At 36.7% G+C, this 24,024-nt stretch overlaps 3 protein-coding genes across 4 annotated transcripts; 1 reads left to right on the forward strand and 2 right to left on the reverse strand.

Moving 5' to 3' along the window:
- Positions 1-1,000: 1,000 nt before the first annotated feature.
- On the reverse strand, positions 1,001-4,784 carry LOC122305603 (inactive TPR repeat-containing thioredoxin TTL3-like). 2 transcript variants are annotated; one of them, XM_043118191.1, is made up of 5 exons: positions 2,968-4,784; positions 2,689-2,884; positions 2,416-2,591; positions 1,884-2,217; positions 1,001-1,480 (listed from the first exon to the last, which is right to left on the reverse strand). In XM_043118191.1, the coding sequence occupies exons 1-5, from the start codon at positions 3,921-3,923 to the stop codon at positions 1,322-1,324; spliced, it is 1,821 nt and encodes a 606-aa protein (XP_042974125.1). In that variant the 5' UTR covers positions 3,924-4,784; the 3' UTR covers positions 1,001-1,321. The 2 variants fall into 2 exon arrangements, with proteins under 2 accessions (XP_042974125.1, XP_042974126.1); XM_043118192.1 differs by having other exon boundaries at positions 2,416-2,588; positions 2,968-4,782.
- A 1,175-nt stretch (positions 4,785-5,959) lies between these two features.
- LOC122303606 (protein SCO1 homolog 2, mitochondrial) lies at positions 5,960-11,710 on the reverse strand. Its single transcript, XM_043115445.1, has 7 exons — positions 11,496-11,710; positions 10,755-10,887; positions 10,508-10,583; positions 6,828-7,028; positions 6,652-6,741; positions 6,397-6,529; positions 5,960-6,316 (listed from the first exon to the last, which is right to left on the reverse strand). The coding sequence occupies exons 1-7, from the start codon at positions 11,600-11,602 to the stop codon at positions 6,208-6,210; spliced, it is 849 nt and encodes a 282-aa protein (XP_042971379.1). The 5' UTR covers positions 11,603-11,710; the 3' UTR covers positions 5,960-6,207.
- A 5,015-nt stretch (positions 11,711-16,725) lies between these two features.
- On the forward strand, positions 16,726-19,092 carry LOC122303607 (transcription factor MYB120-like). Its single transcript, XM_043115446.1, has one exon. The coding sequence runs from the start codon at positions 17,340-17,342 to the stop codon at positions 18,774-18,776; it is 1,437 nt and encodes a 478-aa protein (XP_042971380.1). The 5' UTR covers positions 16,726-17,339; the 3' UTR covers positions 18,777-19,092.
- Positions 19,093-24,024: the final 4,932 nt, after the last annotated feature.

The following is a 24,024-nucleotide window of genomic DNA, read 5'->3' on the forward strand; positions in this document are numbered from 1 at the left end:
TGCGCTCCAAATAGTTAATTTACCTGACGTCGTCACCCTACCCCCCTCCCAAAAAAAAAAAAAAATCACCCGGCAAATATTTTTACTTTTGTTTAACTTAAAATAGACATGAAAGTAGAAAGAGAAATAAATGACAAAATATACATTTTGTATATCTACTGTAACTAGCAAATTTAGAAATGATTTTGATGTTCACTGTAGCTAAAGTCCTAATATTTAGATTTTAACTAATCCATTGTGGTGATATTTTATGGTCTAATGGCTAAATATCATGTGATGGATTTAGTCTTTAGCTAATCCATTGGAAATGCTCTAAAATGTGACTCATAAAAAGCATTTAATATTGTATGAGAGATATTACACATTATAAGACAATAATAAACATTGAGATCAACCCATGCACTTTATATATTGATATCTTTCCTATTCATACCAAGAATTCGGACGAATAGCCTAAGATATATGAATAATGTTTAAACTATATTGTGAGAGGAGATGGATGGAGCTTAACATTTATACAGAAAACCCTAAGTACTAGTGAAATCATAATCAGATTTCCTACCTTGTATAGGAATACCATTTTGGGATAAGATTTCCGATCATATAGAATATATACAACTCACAAATCCTAATAGGTAGGTTTAATCACTGAGTATGGATTACATGTCCAACTTCTTGATCATTCTAAATCAAATCACACGACCAATTAAAACTAATTTCTTCTTTTTTACCTTAATTTGGTTGTTGTTGTGAGCAAAGCCTCTCGATCCTATACAAAGTTGTTTAAAATCTCTATAGATAATAATAAATATTGTTGGACCCATTTTAAATATCTCTCTCTCTCTCTCTCTCTCTCTCTCTCTCTCTCTCTCTCGTTCTTTAGCTTCTTAATTTGGATAAAAACGCAATTCTCTTTTTCTTGTCCCATAAATTTATTTTTCTCGATTAGAATAACAAACAAATCCTTCGAGAAAAAAGAAAATTAAGAAGAAGAAAGAAATACACACATTAAACTAACTATACATAAACAAATTTAATTAAAAGAACGTACATCTATTGAACTTTTGTTTAAAAAAGCTTGTTTGTATTTTCTTTTCCTATTGATTCGGTATTGTGTCCTAGCCAGGCTCCTAGCTAGCTTGTTTCTATATTCCAGAAGACCATGCATTGCGCTGCATGCTGCTAACTAGCTATAGCTCATTTCTCTATTCCGGGGCTCTTTATTTTTAGTTCCATGGGTGGCTTTAGGCTTTTATCTCTCGATCTCCATGTCTTAAGTCTCCTTTTACTTGGGAAAAGATGAAGACCCGAATAAGCTCCATTACACACTTGATGCCGTATTGCCTTGCACCTGATCTTCACCCCGTTGTCTCATGACCTGTTTCTGGGCCTCCAACAAGAGTCGGCGCACCTCCTCGTCTTCTGGTGTTTCCTTTGACAAGACTTCGTAGTCTTCAATGGAAGCTTCCCATTTTTTCAACTATATATCATATCCAAATTAGATGTTTATCACCAACAATAATCACACAGTAGAAGAACAATGCTACACATGAACTCATCAATTAATCTTCATGTTTTGTAAATAATTGTTAATTATCGAGGGTTAGGCATCTTATGCGTTAAGAATTAATGTTAAGTTTGATTATAAATTTTGACATTTTGAATTACATGTGACACATTTTAAGTGACTATCAATTTAAATGATAAATATATAAAGTCATTTAAAATATAGTACTACATCGGAAAATGCCAATGAGATTAAATAATGTCATTACTTTGAGAGTCACCTTTTATTAATTTGAGACGTCGTTATCCTAAGTAGTAGTAACTAGAAATAGCTAGAGTCATGTCGATTTGATATTTTAAGGCAGTAAGAGAATCACCTTGGCATTGCAATCGGCTCTTCTTAGTCTAGCCTTGTTGTAAGAGGGGCGTACGTTAAGGGCAGCAGTGCAGTCCTCCACTGCTCTCTCAAATTGGCCAAGTTTGGACCGACAAGCGGCTCGGTTGCACAACAGCACTGAATTATATGGGTCATGTTCCAGTCCCTCCCCGTATGCAGCACTTGCTTCTGAGAATCTCGATGCCTTGAAATGCTCGTTACCTCTTGATCGAGCTTCTGCAACAGCCTTAGCCTTCCTCATCAAAATGTTTGCTTCCCTATTGTTCGAGTCAAGGCGAGCTGCTCGTTGAACTGCCTCCAACGCCTCATCCAATCTGTCAAATTCGTTTGTAAACCAATAAAACCATCATTTTCCTAACTACTCAAATATCTTGAACACTCACGATCAGGAGTAGCACAGAGAAACAGTGTAAAAGGTCATATTACTTTCTCCATTTTTATGAACATTAGATGCTTACAGATCCAAATGTGTGCACTTCAGGACTTTGATCTCAATGGTAAAGAAAACTAACCTGCCGGCTGCCAAGTCAACTTGAGCCCGGATAACTAGCACATATGCACTACCAATAGGCCCCAGGAATTTAGTACAAGAGTCAGCCCCAAAATTCGGACCTTTCAGCATTGTCTCATCCGCCTCCTGATGCCTCCGGAGCTTCAACAAGCCCTCGGCTTGAAAAGCAAATATCTTCTTGAAATCACCACAAAGAGATAACATGGTATCAGATTAACATAAAGAGGCATAATTAATAAAAGAAGGGATGGGAATTTGATAACTTATGCCTCACCTGTGGAGCTGAATCTGCTCCTGCAGACATGGCTCTCTCTGTTTCCTTAATCAGGGTGTTCCAATCTCGTAATTTGCGAGCCTCGGTGCACTTGTTGAGATGCGCCTGAAGCGTTTTCACCTTGGAAATGTCAACATGGTCAGCCTCCGGTCCTGCATGTTTGTAGTGATACAGAGCTTTTTCTGCCTCCCCTAATCTGTATACACAGATATATCTACATGTTATATAAGAACGCTTGTAAACAGCCAAGCATGGTCCAGACATGAATGGTATTTTTACCGAAAATATAATGTTGCCAAACGATGATGAGCTCTATGATAATGAGGTTCTATACGGATGGCTTCTCTGCACTCAAAAACTGCCTCAAGAATCCTACCAAGAGCAGCTAATGCAGCACTTTTGTTGCTTCTGTACGAGGCCTTGTTGGGGTCAATAGCAATTGCAGCATCATACAAGGCCAGGGCTTCTGCAAATCTTCCATTCTTGTAATCCTCGTTGCCCAAAATCTTCAATGTTTCAGGATCCATTCTAGTCGAGATAGCCCTACACAAGGAACCTGACTGTTCTCCACCTGGTTTCCCTTCTCTATTAGCACTCTTTACCACATTACCCATCACGCTGGTTGAGTAATTTCCGTTGAACATCGGGCTCTCTTCTCTTGCTGACTTGGGATGATGATTAAAAACATTGTACGAATTCACATTTCCTCCTGGTTGCCTCAAGTTTCCCAGATTGCCAAAAAGCATGACGTTGCTCGATGACGCCCGTACAAGATTACTACCTCCTTGATGTTTTTGGTGATCCACGATGATGCTTTCGAGCTCCCCAGAAATGCCAATGGCTTCCCTTGGCACCTTCTTCCCCCGGTTGACATATCCTTGGCAAGGAGCTATCTTTGCTAAGCCTGTACCTGATGAGGGTGCCACTAATGTAGCCTCATTAGAGGGTCTGCCACAGTTTTGGCGATAGAAAGGAGGCGCCATGTGAGGATTTTGGATAGGTCTACCCACGGGTTTTGATGACGATTCTGATCCGTTTGATGAGGTTTCAAGGATGGAGCTGTCATCGGAGCCAACTCGTCTCCACCTTGAATTTGGAGTGTCCGGTGTCTTGGCAAAACCAGGACGGGGAATCGAACCGGTTGAGGTAGATCTTCGTGGCCAAAAGCTATGTCGCCCAAAAACTGCATTTAATATACCACAACCTGATTTCTTCTCCGGCGAGCTGTCTTCCATTCTATAATTACCTATCGAGTACTCTGCTCAATCCTTGTTGATGGTGTAGTTTATTGATGAAGGAAAATATTTATTTCGTGTTATTTTGCCAACAACGAGACGAACATTGGTGCTGTTAAAACTGATTAACTATATTACAAAAAACATAGCCTTGAAAGGTAACATTGAAAAAACATATTTATCTTAATCTTTCATGTCGAATACAAAAGTACCCAAAAAAAAAAAAAACAGAAAAGCAAATAACAAAGACAGAAAGATTGAGAATTTGTGAGAAGTGCCACAGGACTAGCCACAGAAGATGATCTGCATGGCCTCCTTGAGTGGCTTCCAGAAAACAATCTCTCTGTGCCTTCTATCTCTTTCAACTATAGAAACTATGAAATTAGATAAAATGATTTGATGGAGAAAAGAGCAGGAAAAGGAGGAGAATAATTTACAGGTTTGTTGTTGTTTTATTAAATGAAACTAGTTTACCTTCATTATTTTTTTCCTTTTTTCTTTCTGTTCGTTTCTACCTGATTCTTTTACTTAATTTCTTTTGTGTTTCTTGTGTGATAGAAAAGGGAAACCAAGAGACCCGGTCCTGGATTCAATGAGAATCTCTAGATTTTTAGACACCTCTTTGGCGCCCGGGGGGCCAAGAGAGAGAGAGTGGAGGGCATGTTGTCGTGTTTTTTCTCAGGAACCCACGTCGGATGCCAGCTATGATATTTTAGGTAACGGAACCAATTATATAAAACTAAACAAGACTTTAATTAGGTTGCAACTTTGCTTGGCCAAGTTGTTCCAGTCCCTACAACCTGTGCCAGAGGTTGTCCTCAGAGTATAAAGTTGTAGTATATGCTCCACTCTCGCATGGAAACTCACTCAACCCTCCACGTCTTTGGAATATTTTCATAAAAAATAGCCATATTTCTATCTTTTTTCTTTAAATTAATTTAATACAGTTGAGCAGTGGCCACGTATACGCTGCCCTAGTTCATTTCATAAGGTATTAGAGCCATCTAATAATGTCAATCTGTGTGCAATGGCAGAACTGTAATTTTTGGATAATTTTTATCATCGTGTCGCATTTATGTAAAATAAAAAAGAGATTAAAAATTTTAGAAACATAACTATATATAAAACTAAATCTCGATAATTTATCACGTAAGCATAAAACTAAAATTCTAAAAATAGTACTTAATATACATTTTAGATTTATGATAATAATATTTTATGGAATAATATTTATCCATTATTATTTTTATAATGAAATATTTAAAATTTATTTTTTTCATAAAGTCTATCAAGTGATCTTTTATAAGACAATATTACATTCTAGTATATAATATAGTTTATTAAATTTCATGTAAAATTTAAATATTTTTGTATTACATTAAACATTTAATAAGATGAAAATAGAATGAGAGTGTGGTGTATAACATTACTAGTACTAAATAATAGTAAAAGTAGATAAAATATAATAATAAAATAATAAATAATAGTGTAATACAGTATTACGAGGATATTCCACCACCCAATCCTAGCCTAAGTATATTGAAATTTTAGATTTGGTGGGTGGTGGTGGGAGGAGCCCAACGTTCCGCCACTGTCTGTATGATACTAGACTACTGCATGACATGACCAACTATTTGTCATCAAATAGAAACTTAATTTAAAGCAATGACGCAAGGCATGGGTGCGTCTTTGTTCTAGAGAAACTGGCAAGCAACATGGAAAGTTTCTAGGATGCCAACTCTGCAGATACTACAGAAAAATATAGTAGTCACATCAAGTTTTTGGCGTTCAAGCTAAAAAATTAATAATCAAGGGGCCATGCATTGAAAGGAAACAAACCGAATGTCCTGAAAGGGCAACCTCAAATTCATGCTCAACAAAATGTGCAAAATAGACTAACCCGCCAAGGCAGAAACCTAACAGAAACCTAAGCTAGGTCTTCTTATGCAATGGAGGCATCAGTCATTTACATTCCATCTCAAAAAGGTGTAAATTGAGAAGTGCCGACAAGAACAAACGTAACTTTACACAAGGCCTTGAAAAAAACAATCAGATTTCCCGTTTATCTTTTCTTGTTCTTGGCTCAACAATTTTCTAACATGATAAATGTTAACCAACAATGTACATACTGCTGCTTAACTCAGGAGCATGAACTTGAAATTTCAAAAATTATGGGAAAAATGAATGACCACAAAAATAAAGGTGAGGTCAGAATGATGTCCAAAATACAAAATTTTCCCTTACAGCAGAGAGGTATCGGCAACCTATTAAAAACTTGGAGCCATTAAGCCAGGGTACTCCTCAGTTCCTTTGTTATTGCCTCTGACAGTTCTTCCGCATTGTACTCAACACCAAAGCATCTCACAACCTCCAATTTTGGGTTCATAAGATACCTGATTGTTTTGAGATAGGTTACAATACACTCTTGAGTTCAATCAGAAAAGAAGAAAACAAAGGTAAGCCAAGGATTTACATATTATGGGAAGACTCAACAAGATAATCATCACCCTCCTCTTCTATCTTCTTGAAGAATACACGGTACTCCTGCGCCATCTGCCTAATAGCTGATACAGGGCCCGTTAATCCCAGTATTCTTGAGTCAAACTCTGCAAACGGTTAAAGAACATGGAGGAAATAATGCAGGAGGAAGGGAGGATCTGATAAAACGTTTCTATCTCAAACAGTTAGCATACTGCAACACACATTCCAGTGGTCAGCAAAGCCTCACCTCTAAGGTAAGCATGAAGTTGTGCAGGGGTATCTCGTTGAGGATCGATTGTGACAAACACCGGTAGAATCTCATAATGATATTTTGACTCTAATTTCCACGAAAAAAAAATACACAACTTCAGTGATCATAACAGAAAAGGCAGTGCCATAAGTCATGTTGAAAAAAGTAACAACCTAATATATCTACAGCCTTAGCCATTATCCGGACTTGCTCTGGCCCAACATCTGGGGATGAAGTATAGCCAAAGTAGAGGAGAACCCACTTTCCATGAAAATCTTGCCCAGTAACAATCTGATTCTTTGTATCAATTAGAGTGAATGGACCACCAATTGTTGGCCCCTTGACAGCATTTCCACCAGATTTGCTGCCCTGGCCTGAGCCAATAAAGATAGAAATTAGAATAAACGTGATAACTAACCATGTATGTATGTGAGTATTAATATAGTTTTCAATCAATTGCTAACAACACTCTCACTCTCACATTTCTCATGCTTAGATTTCTTGTGTTTCAGATTGTAAAGAGAACGGGACTCAAATTATGTACCTACTCTATTGCTTGTAAGCAATGCCTACAATGATTCCAGATAACAATTTTGCTGTTTGTAGGAGGAGAAATGACATTAACTAGCTGAACTGTACGAGGTTAGCATAGGTTATGTTTATCTTCTCAACATTTGCATGTTCTAGATACGCGGCTAGACCATTCAGCCTCTTATACCACCATTCTCAATAGCCAGCAAAATTCATGGCCAACAGTGAGCCAAGTAACTCTAGGCATCAATTCAATTCTTACCTAGGGACACTGTACAATGCTTTCAAATAGACCAATTATATTATCACAATTGGGCCCAAATTGCCATACCGCCAACTCCAAGTCAACTCTTCTCTAACTCTTTAACTATTAGCTCAAATACCACCAAAATTCAGGCTTTTTAACTAATACTGATTATAAAGTGCCAGAACAGTATAAGTAGATAATTAATATTCAACTGGGACAATTTGAAATGCCACTAAGCTATCTAATTTAATATAGTCGCTTCCTACTGCCTAGCTAAATGCCTGGACCTTGAATTCTGTCAACCCAATTAAAATTTTGAAGGTTCCTAAGAAAAGGCATTGGTATTTAGTTTCTTAGAAACTACGGGTACATTTGGTCCAAAAAATGGGTATTGCCATTCCTAAAGGAATAAAAATGGGCATTCTTTTTTTTTTTTTTTTTCTTGGTGAAAACATATAAGACTCTCATTGGAAATAGAGAAAAGTTCCTAAAATATCAAAGTCCTGAAACAAGCCATTATTTTCATTCTGACCTTAAAATAATAATAATAATAAAGAATTGATTTAACATTTGACGTGGCTCGCCACCTCACAAAACCCAAAGGGTGGTCTGACGGCCACAGAAACCTCGATCTGGGGGCCACTACCAATAGCTTTCAGGGATTTTCCGACCACCCCTGACCTTCAATGGGGGTGGCCCAAACCACTCCATATGGCCATCAGGAGTGGCTTGGTCACCCACAATGGCCTTAGGGATTTTGCCATAGGGGTGGTTGGAACACCCCCGAAATAATATCTGGGGGTGGTCAGACCATCCCCAATGTTAAGGGAGCCACCATCAAATTTTAAATATTCTGTCTCCTTATTACTTTACATTTGAAGAATTAGTGGGTCTCTTCGAAAAAGTTACATTCCTTACCCCTAGGATGGGAATGATTATTCCATTGCATGGGCCTATCCTGCGAATCAAAAGTACCCATAGGCATTTTTCTTAAGTTCACTACAATTTTTTTGGGCACACATTTTCCAGTTTTGGTGCTACCAGAAAATACAAGCCAAAGGAAAATGGTTTTTGGGTAAGGGAAATTAGTGTTACACATGCAAATCAGCTTCTTTCACCTCTCATCACATTATGAAACGAAAATATCTCTACTCCTCTCTTGATCGCTAGACAATCAATCCCCTGCTCTCTCCCTCCCAATCAATGCTCTCTCCAACCACCATCTCTTCGATCAACCACAATTTTACCTGTTCAATAAAATACTGAAAAGTTTTATGTGTTTTGATTCAGATCTTATTTTTTATATGGGAGGTTTAGAAGACAGGGCAAAAAACAGAATCTCAAGGCTTTCATTCCTCTTTTTCCTAAGTTCAAGAGGTCCCCCATATGTTGCATAAGTCAGGACCATTCTTCTCCTCATTTACAGGGGCATCTTAGACTGCTAACCATACACAACTCTGCATTCTTTCCGTCCCACCGATGCATTTTTATAAACTAAAATAATGAGCATAATAATAAATTTATAGAAGTGAAGGCAGAAATTTTAATCATTCAACCAGAAAAGCTTGCTACAGAAAGGACTTTTTGTACATACTAGACATCAGAGAGACACAATGTTTTGTTTATTCATTCGTTTCCTCTAAAGGAACTCCTCTGAAGACCTGGTCTATTTAGGCTGTCAACCCACTTTACTCTATCCTCTTGATCCCAACTTAAGCTATTTGTTAGACTTGAAGCCTGGGACTTAGCAAGCAAATAAAAAATTTTATTTACCACAGCAACAGCAACAACGGCGACAAAAGAAACATATGGTAGGGGTGTACCTATAACCTCCCACCAATGACCTACCAATACGAATTAAGATACTACATGAAAGCAGTTCCTAATCAGTTCCATTAAAGATATGAAACACTATTGAGTACATATTCATGAAAGCACTTGAGCTATCTACTCTGATCAAACAGTATATACTCATCTGCCAATCAGTACCAGACTGTCATGAAGACTTCAAAAACCTGATGCATCATACATAAATTCGATACTATATTTCTATCCCTCTACCATTTTAGCTCTGTTTAACCAACACTTGTGTCCAATTAAAAACTACATGTCCTTCTCCCACATTCATTGCTGTTCAACAAGAAAACTCTAATTAACAAGTGAAAGCAATGATCACATCCCCAAATATAAATCGTTACTGTCAAGTCGAAAAAGGAATAAAAAAAGACTCAGTCCAGCTCAACAAAATAACTTTCCATTGGAGAAGCTAACAAGTGACATTACTCTCTTCCATCTGCAGGTCCTTTGGCATACTCATATGATCTAAAATGAAACGTGTGTAATAACATGAATCAAGGGAAATTTAACTACAAATAAAAGCATTAATAAAGGGCAAATAAAAGGAACAGTTTAGTCAACACTCTACTATCATAGCTTTCTGACTTCAATTAACAAATAAACTGTACACTGAGACGTTTAGATTGAAGCTGTTAAAATCATGTTTATAATCCCATACAACTATGTCCGTGTGTGATGATCAACAAGTAAAAATCTTGATTGGTTGGAATAAAATATTTATGGACAACAAAAAAAAAATGGCCAATTCCAAATTCATGATTTTTTTTTTTTTTTTTTTGATAGGTAGTCAAGAAGTTTTATGCATAAGAGAAAAGGCATAGCCCAAGTACACAGGAAGTATACATGAGAAATACCTAACTAGGGTTTACAACCGAAAGCAGAAAATCAGTCCATTGAAATCAATGACCCCCACCCATAAGAACTGAGTTTTTTTTTTTTAAAAAAAAAAAAAGAGTCCTCTTGCAATCCTCGAAGCCAAATTCATGATTATCACCACAAATCACAATATTTTATCATGAACACTTTCATCTTGAGATAGACAGACAACTAATAAACAAATTATTCAATCTTATTGAATGGAAATCAAAGAAAAATGAGAAGACGAAACTAAATTAAAAACACTGGATCCAAAGAGGTTCCAATTATTAGCTTTCAGATTCCCACTTCCAACCCATTAAAAGCAATTGCCCAGCAAAACCAGATTGTTAAAAGAAGTACCTTTCAAAACTGCTCTTCTCTCATCATTATAATGGACAAAAGTAGCTAGCCCAGCAAATCCAAGTATGGCAGCTGGCTGCAGAAAGATAAATAAATACATATATGGATAAATATAAACAACCAGATGATTATTAGCTTCTAATGTAAGTCCTCATCTTGTTCATTATTCATATATTTCAAGAAGGGCCAATCGAAATGAAGAAGCACATATTAATGAGATTATAAGTATAAAAGCTGGCGGCATTACAATGACATAAGCACCCCAAGAGCGAGGAGCCCGTATTTCTACAGGTATTAAGGGATGAATACGTGTCTTTCCATTTCTGTATCCTGATGATTTGGAATAGTTACAAGTCTGAACTCTCCTAGATGGATGACACCTACAACATATAAATATGATTCCGTATAAGTAAGTTTTAGAAGAACCAGAAAACAAGAAACTATGTAGCTTGTATGCATGTTTCCACGGAGTGTCAAGCCCTGGTAAGGTTCTCTGCACCAAATTACATCAGATGATCATGTAGGCTCCATTTGTTTTAATGTCAACATTTTCGTTAGGAAGATGTTTTCAACAGAAAATATTTTCAGGAAACAAACGGGGAGCCTTATTGTTCCTTCAGCCCTTTCCATTTAAAGCCAATTATGAACACCAAATTCCTATTCGTTTCCCAAGTTTCACAAATATAGTCTAACTTCAATAAAGAAAGATCTTCCAGCACTAAAACCATGCGAATGTCACAAACACTAATAAGCAGTACCTGAACTCCCACCCTCAACCATTAAACCATATTATCTATTTGAAAAGGGGAAAAGAAATAAAGAAAAGAACTCTTTATGCTTTTTATGAATCATTTCTACACACCATGGATAGAAGCATTCCAATTAAGTCAAATTAAAGAAAGTAAACTACAGAGAGAGCGACAAAATATGGCTACCCATAAAGCAGAATGCAAAGAAGTGGTGTGATTAAAGGGTTTTAGAGAGTGACCTTTTAAGTAGGTTAAAAGCCTCTGTGGAGCGGCGTTTGGAGGAGAAGAAAACAAATCGAGAAACGGGCATGGTTTTACTATGCTTCGTCGTAAAACAATCGTTCATTCAGACAAAGACCCATATCAAATTTTCGTCGAGTAAAACCAGATAACCAAAGAAAAGAAACGCGCTATTTTTATATTTTGCCTTGCTGCCCAAGCTCGACTATTATTATTTGAGAAAACATCTTTTCTTCAAATGCTACTTGATAGAATTTGCCAGTTTGCATTGGGCTCCCTCCGTATGTGTTAGAGCAAAATGGCTACACCAAAGCCCACAGGCCCATCCCAAAGTAAAGTTTTGGATTAGTTCCCGCACTTGTGCTTCATTGGACCATTTTGTCTTTTGCTAGAAAGAGTATGGATCTGAAACTCAGCTTCTTGATGTTGTTGCGGATGGTGCCATGGGCCTCACTACAAAATCTTCTGCATGTTACAATGTTATTGGCCCGTGTATGGGGTGGTCCTCCGATGAGTAATATCATATTTTCTAAGTTAAAACTAATATTAATATTAGATCAATTTTGATTATATAACATGTTGAACCTTAACCAAACACACCCCTTAACTAGAACTGGGGTCCTACCTTCCACGTCGTATGCCTATGCTTCTTCTGGCCCACATACCAAATTTATTATCCCAAGTTTAAGCATTTAATATTATAATTAAGTTTAGGGTAATATAATATAATCATTATGATTCAATTGATTTGAATTTTTTTTTTTCTGGAATTCTTAAATTGAGAGAGAGAGAGAGAGAGAGAGAGAGAGAGGAGGGGGTGAAAATGGATTGGTAAAAAAGCAGGGGGAGTGTTAGGTGGGGGTGGGGCAACTCCTGCTTGAATATTTCGATCTTAATCGTGATTACAGTACTCTTATCATGAAAATTATGGTTGCTCTTTACATCACTTTCATATCAAATCCATTGATTAAATGTAGGTTTAAGATAACAACATCATATTAAATCATGCAGCTACCTATCTATCGAGGGCTATACTTTGTTTAAAAACATTATTATATATATGCTTTTAAGTGTATAATGTGCATCTTTAATGGGCCTGCCTTTCAGCCTATTGTCATAAACCTGCATGGAATAAGAGGAGTTTAACTGGTTAAAAAAAAAAAACAGAAGTTTATTTAATTTTCCTCCGAAGGATCAGATCAATGATATGATATACAGCTGTTGTTGAACTTGAATAAGGCCATGCATCTTTTTGCAGGTTGCTTAGATGCTGGCATTCTGAATTATTGGTGGTGCATGTAGAATAACACTAGAGAAGAAACCACCCAAAATAAAAAGAAGGAAAAAAGGGGGAAAGACGAGAAATATTCTTTTGAGTGGGGATATTGGACGAAGAAATTCTGATTTGGGGAATATATATATATATATATCTATAGGTGGGATGATAATTTAATTATTTTATTTATTTTCTTAATTGCGTTACATGAGGAATTTCACATTAATATTATACCAGTACTTTATTTACAGTTTATATATAGCGTACGTACTGATCTTAATGTTAATTAATTAATTAGCCACAAAAAGTAGTAATTTCTTTTCCTTTAATTTCCGGTAAGACATGCATGCTACGATCTAACTTGATGAGGTTGTAATTAGCTAGCTAGGTTTGGTTGGATTACACCCTTATTAACCCAAATTATACTGTTCATCAACAGTTTAATTATTTTGAACCCGATTGATTACCCCTAAATTTAGTTAATATGATCCATTGCTAATTATGCATGATACGAAAATATGAAGGAAAATAACCAAATATATTACAATTGTTTTACGATTGTTTTATAATTCTATATAAAACGATGAGTAATTTTGTAAAGTTAAAAATTTTTTTAGATAGAGAGATAGAGAGAGAGAGAAAATGACATTTTCCTTTAACCAAGTTGGACTTGAATTTTTCAGACCCGACCCACTACGAAGAAATTCACAATATTCTCATAAAAAAAGGGTTAGAAGCGAAATTAGTCTTATAGTCATTTAAATTTCCTTTATTTAAATGTATCATTTAAATGGACTAGTTGAGAGGGAATCAATTTCTTTTCTGAACAATTACTCTTGTAATGTTGTTTATAATGATGTACGTGTAAAATGATATCTTGTGAATCGGTCGTTATAAGTTATCCACTCATAGGATATAAAAAATGGAAAGATCGGAACATGAAAATAGACTAGATAGAGATGTCTATGAACTACCTATTTCTGTTATGGTTCCCATTCGTTCTCAATTTTGATCAATCTTTTTAGTATATTGTTTTTATTCCAACAAAATGCTATTGATCTCATGAGGATCCATCTCCTAATTAGAAGAATGCAACTGAAATTGCTTCTAATTCTGAGTACGGCCAGTACTAGCGCCATAAAGGTTTTTGGAGGTCTTATTGACGCATACTACCGTGGTTCCGGTGATCTTTGATTAGGGTGAAGTCGTAACAAGGTAGCCGTCGAGGACTACACTACATACCTTGCTCGGATTAATTAAATACTTTAATTAAAGTCACTACAAGAAAAATAGATTTTTGTGATTAATTTATTGTAACGAAAAAACTATTTACAATCAAAATTAGTTAGAAATAGTCTTTTCGTTGCAATAAATTAATTACAAAAATCTATTTTTTTTGTAGTGAGTAAAAGTACTATCTACTGATCAACTATAAGAACCCCAAGTAGGCATCATGATATATCCCATCATGCAAAATGAACAAATAAACAATCATGCATCACACCATGGTGTTAAATTCCCGATACATGATTGAAGCGAATACATCAAGTATGAGAAATATTGGGAAGCACTTTGGTGATTTTACCTATACTCAATCTACAGGAACTCAACCCTAGATAAAGCACAAAGAGTACTCAAACCAAATAGAAAACTCAGGGCTATATCCAATATCAAAGAAGGAAAGCCAAGCTGAGCTGACCAATTAGATGCGTTCCAAGCAGAATTTAGGGGATAATATCTTGTTTATTTCCCAACCAGTAAGGGCCTGACCCATCTGAGCAGGATTCCTTGACAAATCGATTACATTGATATATATATATATATATCTGTATATGATGTGTGTAGTTACTACGGCCATCATGAGGTACTGTTCTTGGCCTTCAATTTGATGGTGATACGTACAGTACCCTCCCGAAGACTGATCTACATACAAAAGAAATATGCAACACACAAATATCACTGGTCTCCACAAAATATATATAATTCTCTACAGCTCTCAAAGGAAAAACTGATCCATTCTGGTTTGCCCATTTTTTTTTATTTAACCATAGGAAGAGAGACCTCATAATTCTAAGATTGACTGAAATTTCAGAATACTTGATTCCAGGTCATGACCATCATTCATATATGTGTATGTATATATATATATAGATATATCTGTCACGTGAAGAGAGATATGTATTATATATTGTATAAACGAATGAGCATCAAATTAGCTTTATTCTAAAATTCTTGGGCCATTATCCCGGCACCACAAATACATCCACCACACTTTGGTGCAGATAAGCTACATCTCCTAGCTAGCAGCCGGTGCATGTAATAATGGAAACTTACTCATGCAAGATTATGAGGGCCCTCTAGTCCTATACCTAGACTTTTGGGGAGCATTTTGCGAGCTGAAATTATGGCACATGAAGTCATGAGCCATAAAAGGACATCAATCGATCCCCATCAATCCAACGGCACATATCAGTGATAGTACTCGTGTGTTTGCATACTTAAATTTGTGAGGTACAGGTTCAATTGAAACGATAGATCAGGTCCCATCGATCTCTAGTTTTTTTTTTCTTTTCTTTTCTTTTCCTTTCTTTTCTTTTTAATATCAAATACTCCAAATAAACTTTGTTGTTGGCAGCAGGGATATTAGTGCCCACTTGCAGTACTAGTACTGATCGAATACCAAAGCAGTTCAATTACATGATCTTCAAGTAACTTAGAAAAGACATAATTAGGTAGCTTATTTGTGCCTAGTAATTGCCACTTGGAGGGCATAAAGAAAGGATAATCTAGTTAGTCTGTGGTGGATTAAAACTAGAACAAGATCATACGTAGAACGTCATTGTCCGAACTGTAAGATTCACATATAATGGGTGGATATATAATTATCAGAAACAGTACAACGTACGAGTGCTCGGTGTACATTACTTGTAGAATCAGAAAACGTGAGGACTGGTTTTGTTAGGGTTAGGGTTTGGTTTTGTATGGGCAAATGCAGACCATTGGTGAAGAGAAGAATCTATATGTTACACGTAGAATGATAAAGACCTCTAGAACCCAAGTTGTGTGCTAAAGATCGATATCATTAAAAAAAAATATATATATATATATATATATATACATTTAATATTCCCCAAAGGATATAATTAGAATAATCAGTACAAAATAACTTCGATTTCTTTTTAGCTTTGATGGTTGCAGCGAACTCGGATGTTGTTGAACTGATCCATCCATCCATTGGATCTTTCTCTCTTTCTTTTCTTCCAAACAGTACTTTCTTTTTCTTTTTAGTAGGACAATAAGAAGAAAGAAGAATATATATCATAGGCAGGGCAGAAAGCAACGGGAAAAATATCAGGTAAAGCACTAGAAGATCATAACATGATGAGAAATGTCATGATTTTTCATTTATGTTTTTATTGTGAAAGATTCTCTAGGTTTCTATTCAATAACAATACAAGATATAGAGTTTTTCTTGTTATGTACGTATCTAGCACAAAGCAGAAATAATTTATAAATTACACCACCAAATAAATAAAATCATTACGGAAATTAGTAAAGAAACAAAATGAAACTAGCTCTGTTAATTTGCTCTTGCTATCCATTAACCTGACCGTAATAAGAAAATGATAGAAATTTAATAATTCCATCTAAATTGATTTGTCATTTTGTCATCTAAGTAACGTAGACGGTCATAAGTTCTACACGTCCACAGAATAAAATAATTCTTTATTTTAACTAATTGTTTTTGCAGGGCTTTGAAAAGTAAGAGTATTGAACTGGGTAGTTCTCCTTTCTTTACGTACCATTCAACAACCATCATATTCCCTAATTTGGTTGCTTGCCCACCTCAATATTATTAGAAAAAAAAGATAATAATATAAATAATATAGATTGTATTTGATTATATAAATATATATATATATATATATTTTTTCGAATATATATTCTAGCAGCGCCCTAAACCTCATTTCTTTTCTTCCTTTGCACAGCGAATCAAAACCGATACTTTGCTTTGACCAGTTACCCCCCATCACCACCTTCCTCTCCTGCTCTCATGGCTACCCCACTCTGATCTTTGTGAGTGGAACCTCAGGCACACGCTGCCTCTCTTTTAGAGAAGAAAAGGATAGAGAACTACCCAGCTTTCTTTCTCTTCTCTAACGTTAACGCCTTGCAACCCTAATCCAACCCAACACTTCATAAATACTGAAAACCCAAGTTCCTGGCGGGGAATTCTGCAACCATCAATTTCATGATCCGTGGGTTGGTTTTTTTCTTCTTTATACATACCGGCCTTTTGCTCAAAGACAGAGCAAAAGCACGCAAAGCCACTGTCCTCGCTCCCGATCAGAGCCTTTAAGACATGGACACTTTCTGAAAGCTCTTCTTCCAGAACGACTTCCGTTTCTTCTTTGCTATTAATTACCTCATGCTTTGTTTTGTAGTTAATTTCCTCTTAAAAGGGTCTGAGTAAGTAAGCAAAATCTCTCTCCAGCCCACACCATATCTCTGTCTCCCCTTCTTTCTTTTCACTTTTTATTCCTCTCTTGTTCTCTCTGTCTCTCTCATGGATTCCGGTAATAGTGGTAGTATGCAATCTTCGAGTGGTGGGGATGAAGAGTATGATTCACGCGCCGAATCGATCTCAGCCTTCTTGAACCCACCAAGCAGCCATCTTGGTCCATTGCCTAACCATCCACAGCAGCCGCCACACCACCACCACCACCACCACCACCAAGCCCAGTCCTCTTCCTCCTCTTCCATGTTCGACCCTTTATCAAACTACTTCGACCAGTTGTCATCATCACGCTCAGTCCCACTCACGAACCCAAATTCTTTTTTAAATCTTGATATGGTCTGGTCCAAAACGCTAAGATCTGACCCAAATGCCACCGATCTTTGCGGCTTGATAACTCCCTCATCCTCAGCCCAAAGCCAACCTTTCTTGACCAGTCAATTAGGCGGACAAAGCAGAGACGGGAGTTTTTGCGCCATACAGATCCCTCCGGCGCCAGAAAATTCTCCACGGGCTTCGGTTTCTGCTTCGGGTATTTCAGGTGCAAACGATCAAGCTGGAGGCAATAACAATAACGTGGTTCGAAACCCAAAGAAGAGGTCGAGAGCGTCTAGGCGTGCACCTACTACTGTGCTGACCACGGACACCACCAATTTCCGAGCCATGGTTCAGGAATTTACTGGGATCCCCGCACCACCCTTCACATCCTCGCCTTTCCCGAGAAGCCGCCTCGATCTCTTCGGCACAGCTTCCTCTTCTTTGAGATCAGGGCACTTGGACCCAGCACAGCCTCCATACCTTTTGAGACCGTTCGCTCAGAAAGTTCAGCCACCCCCATTTCTGTCTTCTTCTCCGTCTTCTTCTTCTTCAGCTCCATCCCTGTCATTTCCTAGTTCTTCAATGCTTGATGTTTTAGGTTCTGATTCAACAAGCAATGCTTCTCACTCAACTTCCATTAACTACCAACTGTCTTCTGATTTAGGCATATTGAAGCAGCCCCATAATCTTCTCAACATGAACATGCAAAACCCGATTCTCAACCTCCATAATCTCCTCCAAACCCAACCTAAATACACGCAATCCACTTCAGCTCTTCTTAGCTCCAAAACCCAGGGTTCTTTGGAAATCCCACCCAATGATTCTCATCTCAAAATGGGCAATGTTTTAGAGGAACTCGGATTAAGCCATCAGCACGTTGGAACACAACTCAGTGGGCTTTCAAACATAGTTTCATCGGACGGGACATTTTCGAGGAACGAGAACAATCCTCCTACCAGCTGGGCGAACGACACAGGACCCCACGGCGGTGATCAAGGGCTCCTGAGGTCACTCAACGGAAGTTATGGTAATTCAGAGAGGATTACCAACGGCAAGACGTTGAATTACTCGGCGGCTTCTTCATCGGGCTTTCACGGCGATAAGGGGCCGGAGAATGTGACTACAAGAAGTGAAGGTATGGTGGAATCCTGGATTTGTTCATCAGATTAGGCATAACCAAAATGAGAAAGAAAATCACAAACCATACGAACGAGATGATCGATGAGGTACCATATAAAGATGATGCATGGAAGAAAATCTTGGTGTTCTCCGTCTTTTGAGTGATCACCAACTTAATTGAAACACTTTGTTTATTTCCTTCTAGATTATATGTAAATAATATCCTCTCTTTTTTTTCCTTTTTTTTTTTTTTTTGGTCATTTTCGTACATTCATATACAAACGGCTATGGTCTTTTCAATGTTTTAATTGTCTCATTTTCATCAGTAAGATAGATGATGCTATATATATATATATTTGCTTTTATATATATTTCCTGGTCTTTCATGTTTACACATGGATTTCTGAGTTTGACCGCTGTACATACGGAGGAAATTAATGGATGATCAGAGGGAATTACAACCCCATCAAATTAACAGTGTGCATCTTCCAGCTCGTACCTACCCTTCTAATATTTCCATCTTAATTATCTGAAACGAAGAAGCAAAAATCTACTGTTTGGTGCAACTCGCCGGATTTCTCTGCAGCTGGTCCCTTCTTTCAGTATCTATCTCCCAAATTTCTCAACAATTTATTTAATTTTTTTCAATTTTTAATCATCCAGAAAATCTTTATGATCTCTGGGAGTGATTGGTGGCGAGATTTGGGGAATCGTAAGCTAGCCGCCGCAATATTGTTTCTTAGATTTCAAATGAATACATCTTCATGTGCGTGTCTAGTTTTATATATATATATATATATATAACTTTTTGATGCCCTTTGTGGAGGACTACAGAATAGAGATGATGCCAAAAAGTTTCGCGTACACTGGTCCACCAAATTAATGGACACCCTTTAACAACTATTAATGCAATGTTAACAAAACCAATTTTTTGACAATATTTTAGCATGCACTTGGCTAATCAACCACCTGATTGTACATTTCAGGCGAAAGAACCCATGCATATCTTAATGCTTGTACATTTCGGACAAAAGGACCCCTTTTTGTTGGTCTTTTAAGCACAGCCACCAGAATTAGATTTTATTGCACTCCATTGGCATCTCATGTTCCATATATGTCTATATATATATAGATATTGTTAACCTTTAAATATTTAATATGTTTCTTGGTTACGGAAGAGAAAATACATGAACCCATGATTAGTGAAACATAAATATTATTTTGGAAAGCTTTTAATTTTTAGTTAGTAAGGAATCCTAGACAACAATAACAAGACAAAAAGGAACTGTGCTAAACCTTGGTGCATGCAACTTGTTCTCAAGAGAATTGCAAGCTGATGAAAGTTACCTTTGTTTTTCCTTTCTTCTTTTTTTTTCCCCACTTTTAGCTGGAATTATCCTGCTCGATTTATTGGGAGCGCGTTAAAGTAATGACAGTACTACTCCGATCCATCTATGCTCCCCACCTCATAACCCATTAAGAAAAATAAAAACAAAAACTTTGCTGTGAAAATCATGTACTCGAGCAAATAAATATCGACCAAGAAATAGAATTTTAGTTTTTTTTTTTTTTAAATGAACAATATAACAATTTTATTGATAAACCATCACCTATGATGGATGATTAATACAATATAATAATTTCATGAAATCCATTAAATGTGTTTTAATTTATAATAAAAGTAACTTTACATTATGACGTAGTACTACATCAAGTTACATCAGTTTGTGAATTTATTTTTGTATAATCTCTTTGTGGCTAAAGTATTTTCCTAATAATATATGTTAATTTATGTTAGTCATAACATAAATAATTGCTAGAGCAGTAATATTAAAAAATAATTACGAGGAAGATCAAGTTTTCACCAACTGGCCTCAATTATATAATCAGCGTTCGGTGTGGATCATGATGATGACCATGTGTATGCAAGCAAAATGACAAAGTCGGCATTGGATTTGCTTAATGTTATCATTTACGAGAAATATTTGACGAGTGACAGTTTATTCCAAGGATTTCTGCAGCTTTTTTGTGCTCCATTATGCATGGAGAGCTCAAATATTAATTAGCACTTAAAAGCTAACGTTCAAACTCGAACCAAATACTTCTTGGAGCCATGCACGCAAGATTAATATCGAGGTTCCAGATTCAGCTTTTTATTCATGAAGTGTGTGTGTGTGTGTGTGTGTATGGTAAAATGAATGGATGATCTTGTAACATGAGCTCTTCTTCCCAAAGAAAACAAATAATTTAGACCAATCATGCCATAAATAATTGTAAATAATAATGCAAATAAGCAAAGATAAGTTTCATCATCATGTGTGGTTATAGCTTTGTTCACATCAGTACTACTTTTCCTTATCAATATATCATTACCCAATCACCTTTAATATAAACCCGCCTAAGCACATTGTAACAGCAAGAAGAATAGGAACAAAGAGGGGGGTTGAGACAAAGCTTATGCGAACCTTTTTGTCAAACATTATTGGGACAAAAGATCTCCCTTCCCGCCAAAGGCTATTGGCACATGACAAACACATAAAGTGCCAATGTTCAAATATATCAACAACTTAGAAAAAGCAGCACATCCAAGCACTAGTAGTACTACTCCTAGATCTGAAATAATGATCATTATGAGAATGGCATATCTTTGCATGAAACCGTAAATATACATACATCTAAAAGTAAGTAATCTTTTTCATTGCAATCGATTGACAGATGATCATGATCTTTTTCACTTCAATTATAAAATCTTTTGCCTCTGGTTTAAAACCTAGAATGATGGGGAGCGAGGGGATATAGAATCATGGAAACAGCGCCCGGCCATTCAAAATTGTTTGAATCTTTTGCAAAATGCATGAGGGGTACAGATATATATATCGACCATAGGATTTTGGGAGACTTTTACAAAGGAGCACTAATATTCTCACTTCTTTTTTGGAGATGCAATCTCTCTTTTAAAATACATATATATATATAATTGAAATGATTAGGCATGAGATTTTGGGAGATTTAAGGGCCAGGTTAAGCCTTTTAAGACACAGAGAGTGTTGTGACCGGTGACACTTCTTTTAGCATCACGGTGGCCCATGCCAGTGAATAAGCCTTTTGCTCTTTAGCAATGATGGCATTTCTCTCTCACTCGGGCATCCCCATATCACACAGTCCACGAGCTCTGTCAATGGCTGAAACAGTAAGGCAAACTGGCCGGAGGCATGCATCTCTCTCTCTCTTCCTCTCCATAAATTTGCCCTACAAATTTGAGCCTAAACTCAAAAAGATGCAGAACTTTTGGCATCCCCATCAAAAAGGCTGGCACCGTTCCTCACTTGAAAAAAAAAGGCATATATTCAAGTGCTCCATGCCAGAAGAAGACAAACTTTTGTGTTTATGGAATAAGAATACTACCATATTCTCCAGCACACATCTTATGTCCTCTAAGGCTAATTAAGATTTTTTTAATGGAGGCATCGATTGATTAACCCTTTCTATAAAGAAATTAATCACATGCTTTTGGCGTACACTATTTATAATTGTACCATTTTAGGGAGGTAAGACTTTTCATCTTCCTTTTTTCTTTTTTCTCGGCAGTGGGATAAGACCTTTCATTTTCTATATATTTGTGTCACTTCTACTCAAACAAAAGAACTCCACATCATCTTTTTGTCTAATGGCCCTCCTTTTATAATAAATTGAACTGGGATGGCCCAACAGCGATCGAAACATAACGAATTTATAAGATTGGTCAGAAAAAACAAATAATAAAACAAACAAGAAAGAAATCAGGGTTTGAGTTCTTTATATTTTTATGATTGACGTGGTTTACGGGAACCATGATGAAAATAGACCGGCTGCAAGCTAGCTGAGGCCGGAAGTGACGATCATGATCAGTCTTTTGCAGACTTGAGCCAAAGTCATGGTGCATGCTATATTTCTGCTGTGGTCACAGGACTTCCAGAACCCTAGCTAGCTTCAATTCTGCAGAGAATTATTCTTGTTAACTTCTTAGTCAATAGTCAATGCTAATTTGGTATTATTATTATTATGACTATTAGGTCTTTATACCAATATTTGGATCAGTGTTGGAAGATGTCCTCAGCAGCACGGCCTTGCGTGAAAGTGAAAGGGAAAGACGACCTTATGTATAATCTTATATTGTTTACTTCTAAAATCATAGTGGGTAGGATAGCAATGTATTTTTGTTTTTCTAATCTTCAAAAGTGAGACTTTTCTTTTTCCTAGTTGTTAAGATCAGTGAGATTAGGGCTTGGTAACAGTGCATGTCTCTCCCTACGCGCGCGGTACAGTAGCCCAGTGGAAGACCAAACCCTATCTATCAGACAATAATTGTGATGTAGGGAAGGTCGTTTTGCCATCTTCTTCACCACGTACAGCACCTTCATGCACAACTTTGGTTTTCGCAATTGCACATTTCCCATTGGATATCATGAGTCATCTCTAATCCTGGTTGATTTTTTTTTCCTACATAACAGCACTGGCATCAGGCTCTATATACACACTAATTCTCTAAAGTTTGGTAATTTAATTGGAAGAAACTCTTGTCATTTTCTCATTGCATTTGTTTCCCTATTTTAGGTTTAACTTTAAGTTATGTACAGTGATTCCCCATTATGAGGAACAACATTTTCTTTTCCATTTTTAATTATTTTCGAGTACCCCTCCCGTGGCCTCAATGTCCCTCGAGTGAAAGAATAGTAATTGTCTCTTGCACTCTCCCCTTCAATAGCAGACCCTTTGCCATTTATCACAAATTAGGTAAAATTTTCTCTCATGAAGGTGGAAAAACCTCACGATTTTGGTTTCATCTCTCACAAACTCATACATGCAGTCCCTGTCTCTTCTTCATACCGCCAACTCAATAAGAAATTTCCTACTTACAATTTGTTTCTATTCTACCATTTTGGGTCTCTATAATTGTTGAATGTTGAGGTTGATCTCGAAAACCTTAACCCACTATTACAGATTGGTTTCTATGTATGCTTATCCAAGGTTTCTATAATGGCATTTTTCTTGCAGGTTTTGGAAAAAAATTTGTATGATAAGTGACCAAATTTTGACTGTTTGATTTGTGTTTTGTAAAATTGATGTGATCTACTATTAAAAAAATTTTGCCATTTTTGTGTCCTATGAATTTTACATGCCCCTTTGCTTCACTATCAATGATGAATCCATTACACCCTCTCTCTCTCAAGAGCCTTGAATCTTAACTCCTCTCCTAGGGTTTCCTTTGTAGAGGTTCTCGTACTGCCCTGGTGCAGTTGGCATTGTTCTACGTTGTTGC

Source organism: Carya illinoinensis, chromosome 3, assembly GCF_018687715.1.
Source record: "Carya illinoinensis cultivar Pawnee chromosome 3, C.illinoinensisPawnee_v1, whole genome shotgun sequence".
Lineage (NCBI taxonomy): Eukaryota > Viridiplantae > Streptophyta > Magnoliopsida > Fagales > Juglandaceae > Carya > Carya illinoinensis.